The following is an 11,972-nucleotide window of genomic DNA, read 5'->3' as shown; positions in this document are numbered from 1 at the left end:
AACTTGACAACAGTAACTGTCTTGCCAACATTTGCAGAGATTGCTCTTGTACACACCCAGCCTTTGAGGTATATTTTATACTGCAAAGCTCTTAAATACTGAACCAAAGAACTACCACACCCATTTATGGCTTCCCTTGAGACGTATGCCTTTCAAAAGGACTCTGTTCCCTCAATATATACTTTTCTAGTAATGTAAACAACCCAACATTGCCCCAAACATTTCTAATACTCCTCCACATTTAGGGCATTACCCTTTCCCCACTTGTTCTATTTACATAAAGTTCCTTCTACTTGTTTCCCTCTCCTGTCAACTAAAGTCTCTCAAGCTTCCAAATGAAATAACCTATCTGATCTGTGGGATGTAGGAGTTGTAGTGACTGACTGACACTGGAGTTTGGCAACTTTATATTCTGGTTTGTCTGTTTGTTTGGTTGTTTGTTTGTTTTGGGGGAATGGATGTGCAAATTGTAGCAAACTAAACCAGAAATGTTTGTGTGACTTATATCACATTCCACCTCCTGGAAGACAGCACTATGGGCACTTCAAATTCAGCTTGTGACTTGAGCCCTTTTTTTTTTTAAACAGAGTAGGACATTTTAATGCCTGGGTCTAGCCATCAGTTTGGTACTTCCCCATCAACAAGCTTTTACCAGCCTTTTTTGACAGCAGCAGGTCACAAGGGAAAGCTCCAGGCTCAGTAATAAGGAAACTCCTACTTCTGTCAGTGTATGTATCTGCCTTGGTGCAGGTCCTGCCTGGCCCAGGAGAAGTCCCCATGAGGGACTTTTCATCTGTGAAGAGTAAAGCAGAAGTACTAAATGGAAGTTTGCAGGTGTCAGGATGCATAATTGTCCATGTGTCTCCCCCTGTGACATCCTGGAGCCAAACTGTGTACTCAGCTCCACAGGGTCCCCAGGACACATTTCAGTGGCCGTATAGAAAACAGACAGCGGAAATTGAATGTTCATACCTTGGTTGAACTCCTAATTGCTTCTCTTTGGAAACAAAATATAAGATAGCTGAATAGCATTTCTTTTCCTGAATATGCCTGTCCCAGGATAAAAATCTTTTTCTTACGTAATTTGCTGTCCCTGCTCTGCTCTCTGCACAGCTGATTTACCCTGCACTGTGCAAACGCAGCCCTTGTTTACTCTTTTCATGGTCTAGAACAAGCCTTCAGTCATCCCAGGGGCAGGGTTTATTCCCATGGTCAGAACAGAGAGATTTGGTAGCAGGGGATTTTGCAAACACAGAAAAGAAATCTTTAGCATTGGGAAGAGAGAGCTGCTTTCCACGCTTCCTTGATGCTGTCAGGTTTGCTTCCTTGTAGGATGAGTGAACAGGATGAAAATGGGACAGTGCTATTGAAGGAACATACTTTGGTGACAGCACTATGCCTCCCCAGGTAAGCCCACATGTTAGTCCCTAGCTAGCCCTTCAATCTAAATGGGCAGCATTTTAAAGAGATTATAGCATTTCCTCAGCAGCCTCATCTGGTGTGATGTATGTGCCCAGTACAGTGTGATACAGGCTGCCACTGAGCAGCAGACAACAGCAGAGAGAAACACCAGCCTGAACAACATGAAAACACTGTCTGGACACTACTGAACTCTTTGGTATTGGCAAAGAAATAATATAAGCACATTGCTGTCTGTATACAAATAGGATGATATTTCTGTACCATGGATCAGGAGTTTTAGATAGGAATTGCTCTATTCCTTAGCTAAGGTAGCAGAACCATATAAATCTACATTCCAACCAGTAAGCAAATTTATTAATCACTGCCACCAAATATAATGGCGTATCTGTATTTTCATGCAATCACACACACAGTACAACTTTTATAATTTAGTCTGCTAAATTATAATTTAGTCTGCTTTTATAATTTAGTCTTCTGGTTTTTGCCACTATTATACAGTCCATTTTTAATTTGAAAGCTATCAAATTAGCATGTAATTATAAAAAAGTGTGCAGACACTTAGCCTTCTGTTCTCTTCATGTTTATTAGACAGCTGCCCACCTGTGCTATGTTTCTGTTGCCAGAAGACTGTAAATCACTGTGAAGTGATACACAGGTCAGTGCCACCAAAAGTGTCACTAGCAATGGCAGCATGTGGTGGGAAGGGAAAAAAGAATAAAAAAAATATTACAGCACTTGCCTCTGTGCTTGGCCAATACACTTCAAGTCTTGCTAAATGTGTGCCTTGCACTGCCCTCTACAAGCTTAGTTTTATCTTCTAAGAAGAGAATCCAACAGCCAGCAGTGATCTGCTGTCAAACAGAACTGCTCACCTTTGCACACCCTAAGGAACAATTTGGAGAACTCACGAGCTGCATTCAGAAGGGAGCCTTGTTTATACCACAAAGAGTCCTCCTAAAAAAATGCATGTCTGTGGTAGCTGTTAAGTATTTTAAAGCATCATTCCCAAGCAATTGCTAATTACATTACTTTATTACAAGGCACAATTAAATATGTGCTTGAAGTCATCCACCTATTTGCTGTTTCAAGGAAAGCACTTGAGTCAAAAGGATTTCCTAAATGGAGTCATTCAAGTGTTTTATTTCTCTAACTTCAGGGATTATTTTAGATGTGAATAATTGGACATTGAATAACCAGTTAAATGTCATTTCCATAAATTGTTTGTGCTTTACATAAATAAAATGTTTTATAGGACACTTTTGTTCTCTCTTTGAGACACCTTGCACTAACCACTCTTACACCAATGGTACTCCACTTTATAGACAATTTGGTCTGGGATGATTTGTGTATTTCTATTTTCAAACAGATCATTCACAGAAACCAACACAGACATACATTGATTTTTCACTTTTACTGAAACTAAAGGAGCTGTATAAAGACTTAGAGATAAACCTGAAGGTGAAAATCAGATTGCAAGGTAAGCATGTAAAAGTACAGGCCTTTATGTTCCACCTAAAACAATTACAAGTTCCACCAGGCACAATTTAGAGACAGCAAAGGGAACTGAGCAGTTCGAGAGCGCAGTTTGCCCTCTCTGAAGACCTTCTGAAAGTGGTAAATGAGAGAAAAAGTAGGTTAAAATGTGAACCTCTAACTTCCAGTATCTAAGGCTGAATGACTTTTTAGCTGAATCACAGTCATTTGCTGGTTCAGTCAAAGCTGATAGTCATGATCCTCAAAATCCATACCTAAGTATGACCTGCCAGTGGAGAAACCTGTCTTGACTACATTTTCCAAGCTCTTGCACTTCCAGAGTTGAGTTCAATTGGCATCTCACCAAAATCCTGATGCCAGCATGTGTTATGCTCCTTGGCCTTCTCCAGCAGGCAGTCCCAGAATGTTCTTTGCTTGCCTGAAGTTAAACACTGCAGATACAGAAGGTGTCTCTGCTATTTGGATTCAGATCATCAGTGGGACATGGACAATGAAGGCTGGAGTCCCTGCTCTCGTAAATATTAATGCAACATGGGAAAGGAGTGAACAAAGAAGCAGAAAACCCTTTCCTATATATGTTATGCCCCATCTTGTCATAGAAAGACAGACTCCATAAAATTCTGCTTCAATTAAGTAGAAGAGAAGCGTGAAGCTAAATCTTTAGAGGAAGAAGGCACCTATTAAAAAAAAAAATTCTCATCCCTGATGTCTAATGCAATAAGAAACTTCATCAATTCCTTGTCTTCTGAGGATGCCTCTACATTCCTGCCTTAGTATTCCAGACTGTGAAGTGTCTCAGAGTGACCCAGTTGGCCTGGTTTCAAAATGTCATAGATACCTGCCTTTTTGGTACTTCTCTCTCCCATTACACTATGTAGATAGCCTGTCTGTCTAATTCAGGGCCAGGGCTTCTATTACAGGGAGAGATATGACAGAATTGAGCAAAACAAAATTTTAATCATGGTTATCCATGCAATGCTCTTGTCTGACATGTCTGGCCAAGAGAAGCTCAGGTCATAGGCACTCATGGAGATGCTACAAATGAGGAAAGTGCTACAAATGAGGAAAGTGGTCTAAACACACATGCTACAAATGAGGAAAGTGGCCTAAAAGCCAGCAAAATAGGCTATTTGTTACTAATAAGCTTTGAGCTGGACTGAAGAAGTCTTATTTACAGACAAGGAAGTGAAAAAACAAAAACAAAAATAAAAAAATAAATAAACACATGTCCCTCCCCATCCAAAAATAAACATTTCAGAGTTGAAAACCTAACTGCTAGAGGCTGGGTGAATGAAGGGATCATGGCTGACAGGAATAGGCTCTTCTCACTCTCAGGTACTACAAAAACTTCTGGAAATTAAAGGATAATTGGTCTCCTGGTGAAGCTTGGGTTGTACATCTGGTCTCTGACAAAGCATCAGATGGTAGCATGGTTAACTGAATCTGCTCCAGCATCCCTCAGTGACTGACAGGACAGGGTGGTTCAGACAGAAAGAGAAAAGGGAGTGCATACATGCATGCAAACAGAAAAAGAACAAGGTGGCACATAGCTCTCATTCTCCTTTAGAGGTCTTCAGCTGGTGTGTGCTGAGGGAGGTGTTTCTATTTCATTGATTTATCTCTGCTGCAGTGCAAAATCTCCTGCCTGGGTCCCAGATGACCAAATGCAACCCTCAGACTGATGCCATGCAATGAGCAGGCTATGGCTACCACCACTATAAGTTTGTCTCCAGCTCCACTTCGGAAATACAACTCTCTGAGTATGCTTCATCTAACATCTTAATGCCTTCATACACTTACCCTTGAACATTCATAGTATTTTCATCAAAACTGAGAGTACTAACGGTAAAAAATATCTTTAAATGCTATCATTACTTATTGTAATAGTGTTTTTATACTACTAGGCAGGTATCTCACACAAAAAATGCTTAAATAAATAAAACCAAAGGCTTCTGCTTTCTAGTTTGCTCTGCCACTGCTCTGGACATTTAAACATTATACTCTGAACATATCAGAGCAGCAAATGAAGCACCTGGTAAGAACAGGGTGGAAAGTCTTTAACAGGAGAGGACAGGTCCATAGTGGGCAAGGTGAGCTGGACAAGTTGCCCTTGCTGAGCCTTGGGATATGGTGTGTGATGTGCCCAGTGAGGTGAATATCAGTTCAAGGAAATCTCATTACTAAGGGGCGAGGCAAGGTTTGTGTAATATTTCAGTCCCACTTTCAAGCCTCTGAAAAAGGCAGCAAGAAGGGATCCTCTCAAAATCCCTGCTGGGGAGGACGTCGTTAATGCCATCTGGGTGTCAGCCTTGCTGGAAACTGCAGCGACTGATGTGCCAACCTTAATTAACATCACGGGTATTTTCTTTGTGGAACACACAGGACTGCCCATGCAACTATCTGTTCCCAGGGTCACACTCTCCAGCCACTCACTACCTAAAGAACCTCCTTCAGCTGGGGTTAAAAACAGTGAGCCCTGAAGGGCAGTAGTAGTGGAGGAGAGATTAGCTTCTCCCGAACAATTTTACTTCAAAGCAGATGTTGGTGGCAGGATTAGCATTTAGGCCAGGCTTCTCCTGATTTATTGTCGCCTCTCGCTTTTCTCTTACCCATATGCTAACCCGCACCTTGGAACCACCACTCCCGGCTCAGCCTCCGGCCCCGCGGCGCCCCCACCCCACGGCCCCAGGTCGCCCCCGTCCCCTGCTCCCCGGCGCCGCTCCGACGGGCACCGCGGCCCTTCCCCCCTCGGCCTCCCGGTGCGGCGGGGCCGCGTCGCCCTTCCGCCCGGCCGGCCCGGGGGAAGCGCAGGACGGTGCCGGCGGGGCCGCACCCGCAGGAGGAGCCGGTGCGGCGGCCGGGGCGGCCAGCGCGGGCGCTGCCAGGTGCGAGGGGCCGCACCGCACCCCGCCGTGCTGGCGGCGGCCCCGGCGCCCCCCGAGCCCCGCGGGTGGCTGCGGGCTCCTCGCTGGCGGCGGACTCAGCCGCGGCCGGGCGAGCGCGGTCCAGTCACAGGCTGCCTGGAGGAGCCGGCCGGGCCACTTTCCCTGCTCACGTTTGCGGGGTGGCCCGCCCGGGCTGCAGCAGGAGCGCCTGCGGGCTGTCCCTGCGGAGGGGCCGGCTCCCCGGCTGCGCTGCGTGCAGCGAATAAAGCCGGGCCGCGTAGGAAGAGATTAACTCGGGGTTTACTCTTCACCCCCGTAGGGATCAACCGAGGACAGAGCCTACCCGCCTCCCTAAAAATGGGAGTCGCAGAACGCCCTAATGAAAAGCCGGGCCACGATCAGCTCGGGGGAACTGGGGGGAACACGGCCGGCCCCCGCGGGGTATGACTTAGGGAGCGAAAATATGGAGAAGGGAGGGAGAGAAAAGAAAAAGTGCCATTTGTTCCGCCGGCAGCGACGGCCGCCCCGCGGCTGGTGCCGGCGGAGAGAAGGGGGGAGCGCCGGGCCGCGCCCCCTCACCTGCCCCCGCCGCCCCCGCCCGCCGCGCCGCGGCTGCCGCTTGTTTGCACTCGGCTTATCCGGAGCGGAAATTCCTTTCCGTTTTTGTGAATGACAAACTCATTAACGATTCATCAACACAACCTGTTCCAGCCGGCCCGTCGCCGCGGCAACAGCCCCTTCCGCGCGCCCCCATTGGCTGCGGCGGAGAATGTATCCATTGAGCGGAGCCGCGCTGGTGCCCATTGAGGAGACGCCGGCTGCGCGGGGCCGCGGCCCAGGGGCGCTGCGGGCGGCCCAGGGGCAGCGCCGCACGGCACAGCCAAGGAGGGAACCGCGAGGCAAGGGGCACCGCCGCCACCGCCGCAGCGCTTCCATGCTGAGCCGGGGAGCCCCGCTCGGCGGCGCGTTAATTGGATTTCATTCACTCGCAGCGGAGGAAAAGCCCAAGGGCTCGGGCTGCAGCGGCGATTAGGCAGGTTCATTCAGGGATTCATTGACAGAAAAAAGAGGAGACAGGGCAGGCTGGCTGCGCGCACGCAGGCACACACACACACACCACACGCTCTCACGCTCACACACACGCCGGGGCCAGGGCTGCTTCTCCCTCCCCGTGATTCCACCGCCGCCCGGCGCGGGGGAAGCGGCGCGGGGGGAGCTGCGTGATTCATTTTCCTGGGGCGGAGGGAGATAAGTTGTGCGGAGTTAGAGGGGTGCAGCCCGCCCGCCCGCCCAGCCAGCCGCATGCCTCTGTGAGAGAGAGGGGCGCTTCCAGAGTACGCTCCGCTCCCCCCGTCCTTCCTCATGCTAGATACGTTCAGACCCGTCCCTTTCGCGTCGGAAATGGCGATTAGTAAATCCGTGGCGTGGCTGAACGAGCAGCTGGAGATGGGCAACGACCGGCTACTGCTGATGGACTGTCGGCCGCAGGAGTTGTACGAGTCGTCCCACATCGAGTCGGCCATCAATGTGGCTATCCCCGGCATCATGCTGCGGCGGCTGCAGAAGGGCAACCTGCCCCTGCGGTCCCTCGTCGCCAGCAGCGAGGAGGACCGGGAGCGCTTCGCCCGCCGGTGCGGCACCGACACCGTAGTGCTGTACGACGAGCACAGCCGCGACTGGAACGAGAACACGGGCGGCGAGTCCGTGCTAGGGCTGCTCCTCAAGCGCCTCAAAGATGAAGGCTGCAAGGCATTTTATCTGGAAGGTGAGAAGGGCCGCCAAGGGTTGGGGGAGAGATCTCTGCCCCGGTAAGAGGGAGGGGGCGACGCGGTCTGCAGCGTTCCCGGGCAGTGGATTGATGCTCCAGGAGAGCACCGACCTGGGAAGGGGGCTTTCCCCCTACTCCACACCTCTCCCCCCCTCCGTCCCCCTATCCTTATCCTCGCATTGTTTAAAGAAAGCTTGATGTCTGAAATCACTATGGCAGCGTGGGGAGGACAGGGCTAACGGGTATTCCGGCATGAGCCTGGCAGAAGGAATTGCCGCTGAGATACCTCTCCAGCGATCCCCGCAGGGCAAAGCGGTACAGAGCTTTAATCTTGAGTGTGCTGAGCCCTCCACCGCAGCGGACGATTTTCTTAACCCTTCCTTTAAGTTAGTCTGTCTGCGTTGAGAGTGTGACATGTTTTTTCTTCTTTTTGCCGGAGCTCGAGAGGGTGCAAAGTAGACGCTCCTTTGCAGGCAGGGCTGTACCAGGGAAGTAAGTCGACATGCCATCTTATATCAGGTTGCATTTTCTCCTCTTTGCTTTTCTCTCCAGGTGGTTTTAGCAAGTTCCAGGCCGAGTTCGCCTTGCACTGTGAAACTAACCTAGACAGTTCGTGTAGCAGCAGCTCTCCTCCTTTGCCAGTCCTGGGCTTGGGAGGCCTCCGAATCAGCTCCGATTCATCATCCGACATTGAATCTGACATTGACAGAGACCCCAATAGTGCCACCGACTCCGATGGCAGCCCTCTTTCCAACAACCAGCCTTCCTTTCCGGTGGAGATTTTACCCTACCTCTACTTAGGCTGTGCCAAGGACTCCACTAATTTGGATGTTTTAGAAGAGTTCGGCATTAAGTACATCTTGAATGTTACTCCTAACCTGCCTAATCTCTTCGAAAACGCCGGTGAATTCAAGTACAAACAGATCCCGATCTCTGACCACTGGAGCCAAAATCTGTCTCAGTTCTTTCCTGAGGCCATCTCATTTATAGGTAAGACCCGGTTACTTGCTAACATCTACATGTCAAGAGGCAGAATTCGTTATATCTTGCAGAATTCGTGAATTTCGGGCGAGAAGCGGTAGCAGCATTTATGGCCGTCTCTGGGGCATGCCCCGTTCTCTGATTTTAAAGCTGGCTTAAGTTGAGCGGCTGTCGGGGACTGCTTGGGGGGGTTATTGAGAAGTCCCGGTGAATTGTAAGCGACCTTTGCAGGGTTGCACAGGCATACCTGATTTGTCTGGCTGTGGAATTCCTCCTTAAGTCATTTGTGTTGGAGCTGGGGACTGAGCTCTGCGCATGTTGGGGGATCTTCTTAAACCATTTCCTGGTGGGTGGGGGGCAAATGAACCTGGGGTCGATAGCTTATTCGATCGTTTTCTTTGTTGATGTTGGTTTTGGGGTTGTTTGCTTTTGGGTATTTGGGTTTTTTTTCCTTTTTCCTTGAGGTTACTGAAGAGCAGTATAATGAAAAGAAACGATCTGGGAATCTAACTTTAGCTTTTTAATGCAAGTTATGAATAAGCGGTGTCCCTGGCAAATATATTGCCAGAGTTTAATTTAAATCTCGTGGTAATAATGATATACCTCTCGGGCTCGGTGCCTCGGTCAGCCGGCCCTCAGACGGAAATCTGTACCCTTGGGCCCAAGGAGTTCTGGTGAAAATCTGCACTCTCCTTCGTTTTGGGGAGGACTCATATTGCCCCATCGGGGTGCGGTGGGGTGGGCATTGCATTATCTGTTGAGAAGCTGTGCTGTAATCCGGTTGAATGATACCGGTAATAGGGGAGAATGTAGGTAATCTGAGCCTAGCAGGAAGAAATGTGGGCTAGAAGCCACAAAGAAACTAATCTCCAGGCATTGTAATGCATTTCCTATTACAAAGGAACCCATTTTCAACCAATGTTGACATCCTGTTCCTCCTAATGGGCTGTCCCCTGTGACTTCCCTCATTCTTTTAAAATGCCTGAATACCTCCATTGTTAGCTGCACAACAGTTGGAGAATAATTTAATAGACCTTTGCAGTCTGCTGATCTGTATAAAGCCTTTCAGTGACATATTGCAGGATTTCCATGCTGGGGCAAGGGGACTGTAAGAATTTAAAGGCAAATCTCCAGGCAAAAAGCCTGTCTTTTAAACCTGGCTTTTAAAACAGTGTCATGCAGCGTGTCCTGCTCCCTTTGTCTCATTCTTAGTTTTCTCAGCTCTTGGACTTGGGTAGTAGGGGGAGTGGATTCCTCTCTTGTCCTGGTTTTAAGCCGCTAAAGTTAACTCTTGAGTTGCACTGCTGGCCACTGGGACCAGAACTCTACTTTCTTCCTACTTGATACTAACCTCATTTGTGTTGAGAGATCAGTTACCAACCCTCTGTCTTACATGTCCTTCTCTGCCTCTTTGTACAGATGAAGCACGGGGGAAGAACTGCGGCGTCCTGGTGCATTGCCTAGCAGGGATCAGCCGCTCGGTCACAGTGACGGTGGCCTACCTCATGCAGAAGCTGAACTTGTCCATGAATGATGCCTATGATATTGTCAAGATGAAGAAGTCCAACATTTCACCCAACTTCAACTTCATGGGTCAGCTGCTGGACTTTGAGCGGACTCTGGGACTGAGCAGCCCCTGTGACAACCGAGTGCCGAACCAGCAGCTGTACTTCACCACCCCTTCCAACCAGAACGTCTTCCAGGTGGATTCCTTGCAGTCCACGTGAGCTCCCACCACCTCCCTTCTCCTGTCCATTTCATGGGATCACTCCTCAATGGTTTCTCTTTGGCAGTGATAAAGAAATGCAGCTTTCTCTTTTTCTGGCCTCTGCTGTTAACAGGCAGCTGCCAGTGCAGGCAACGAAAGGTTACACAGTGTGGAATCGGCTCTTGCAAAGGGAGGGGACGTGGGGCAGCACCGTGGTGCCCCCCGGGCAGCAGGTGGGCAGTGTGTCCATCCCTGCTTGGGCAGTAGCCGGGTCCGAGGACTTGCCGTGTGCAGGGGTGAGGCTGGACAGGCTGGGCACGTGTTCTCTAGAGGCTGGAACTGTCCCTTCTGCCCTCTGCTCTCAGATCTGTGACACACATCTTTGTCTTCAATGAAGACTGGTTATCTTTGATTGTTTGTTTGTTTTAATTTAGAGGAGCCAAAGAAAGAGATTTCAGCTTAGTGTATTTGGAGTACTTGTTTGCTAGGAGCTTGGTAGTATTTTACTTGATCAATGTAAATATTTAACCTTAAATTTATTTGCTTTTTTTTTCTTAATTCACATGTACTCAAGAAATCAATCCAAGGGACACCTGTGTTTTTGTTCTTTTCATAAATTTGCTTTGTTTCTTTGTTTGTTTTAATTGCAAAGAATATATTTGTAGCATGCTGAATTTCATTGAAGCAAGCTTTCCATGAGGGAGAAATGGCAATGGTGAGAAGTTTGCAGATCAGGTTTTGTGAGGGAGTCTCTTCTTTCATATATCTTTCTTTTCCTTGTGGTGATTTTTTTTTCCACATGCTTTTGATGTAGGTTCCATATGATATATATATATATATATACACATATATATATATATTTAAATTAAATTAATTTTTTTGCCTTACCTTTTGTAAATAGATCATCTGGGAGGAGGTTTGTCTTTGAATGCGAAAGATTTTTGATGACTTTTTAAAACTTTCAGATGTGCTAAACAGTGCATTACCTCTGTACAAATTCTTCAGGGAGCTTCACCTCAAATGCAATATTTTGCGTCTTTTTTTTTTTTTTTGTATAAAACTGGAAGTATGTGCGAGCATTTGTACCTGTGTGTACGCACAGTGAACCTGCACATGGTTGCCAATAAGGGAGAGTCTAATCTACAGTGTAAAAGTTTTAAGATGGAATTTATTATAAGAATGTAAAACCTTAAATTATTAATAAATAACTATTTTTGGCTATGGAGAAGCTGGCTGGTTTATTCCCCCTTTCCCCTCAGTGTAGTTGTGGTTAATTGCACATACCCATATGGTTATGTTTAAAGGCAATAATTGCTCTCAATAGCTTTTGTGCATCCCCCTAAGACAATAAAACCTTCATTTTCCCTTTGGTCCACTGGTGCCTAAATGAATAAACAGTGAATGTGCTAGATTCTCATTTTGCTTTGGTGAAGGGAATGCTTTTGAAGGCCTGTAGGTTACTTGCAAAATACTTGCTATACTAGGGACGCACCTGACTTTGGGCCATAATTTTTTTTTCCTCGTTATTACTAAGAGTAAGGAGGTGTTGTTTTCTGGCTTTGTTTATGAATTCTGGTCACTCTATTACAGATGCCAGGAGATGGGTTCATGCTCTGCTTAGCTGTCTGGCAGGAACTCATTTCACAGAGATTCATCAACAGTCTGCAGCCTGTAAATGATTTTTCTGCTGCCATTCAGCCACCTTGCAACTTAA

At 47.6% G+C, this 11,972-nt stretch overlaps 1 protein-coding gene across 1 annotated transcript; it reads left to right on the top strand.

Annotated features, from left to right (window-relative positions):
• The first annotated feature begins 6,598 nt into the window (after nt 1-6,598).
• Nucleotides 6,599-11,486, top strand: DUSP6 (dual specificity phosphatase 6). Its single transcript, XM_036401461.2, has 3 exons — nt 6,599-7,566; nt 8,122-8,559; nt 9,970-11,486. Exons 1-3 carry the CDS (start codon nt 7,164-7,166, stop codon nt 10,275-10,277), a joined length of 1,149 nt encoding a protein of 382 aa, XP_036257354.1. The 5' UTR covers nt 6,599-7,163; the 3' UTR covers nt 10,278-11,486.
• The last annotated feature ends 486 nt before the right edge of the window (nt 11,487-11,972 follow it).

Source organism: Molothrus ater, chromosome 5 (genome assembly GCF_012460135.2).
Source record: "Molothrus ater isolate BHLD 08-10-18 breed brown headed cowbird chromosome 5, BPBGC_Mater_1.1, whole genome shotgun sequence".
NCBI lineage: Eukaryota > Metazoa > Chordata > Aves > Passeriformes > Icteridae > Molothrus > Molothrus ater.
The sequence above is the reverse complement of the archived record's forward strand: the minus strand, read 5'-3'. Positions and strand labels throughout refer to the sequence as shown.

Excerpts from the sequence above, each read along its gene's own strand:
- DUSP6 (XM_036401461.2), top strand. The coding sequence starts at position 7,164 with ATGCTAGATACGTTCAGACCCGTCCCTTTCGCGTCGGAAATGGCGATT. Across the intron at positions 7,567-8,121 it reads CAAGGCATTTTATCTGGAAG|GTGGTTTTAGCAAGTTCCAG; the intron begins GTGAGAAGGGCC and ends TTTTCTCTCCAG. Across the intron at positions 8,560-9,969 it reads TGAGGCCATCTCATTTATAG|ATGAAGCACGGGGGAAGAAC; the intron begins GTAAGACCCGGT and ends CTCTTTGTACAG.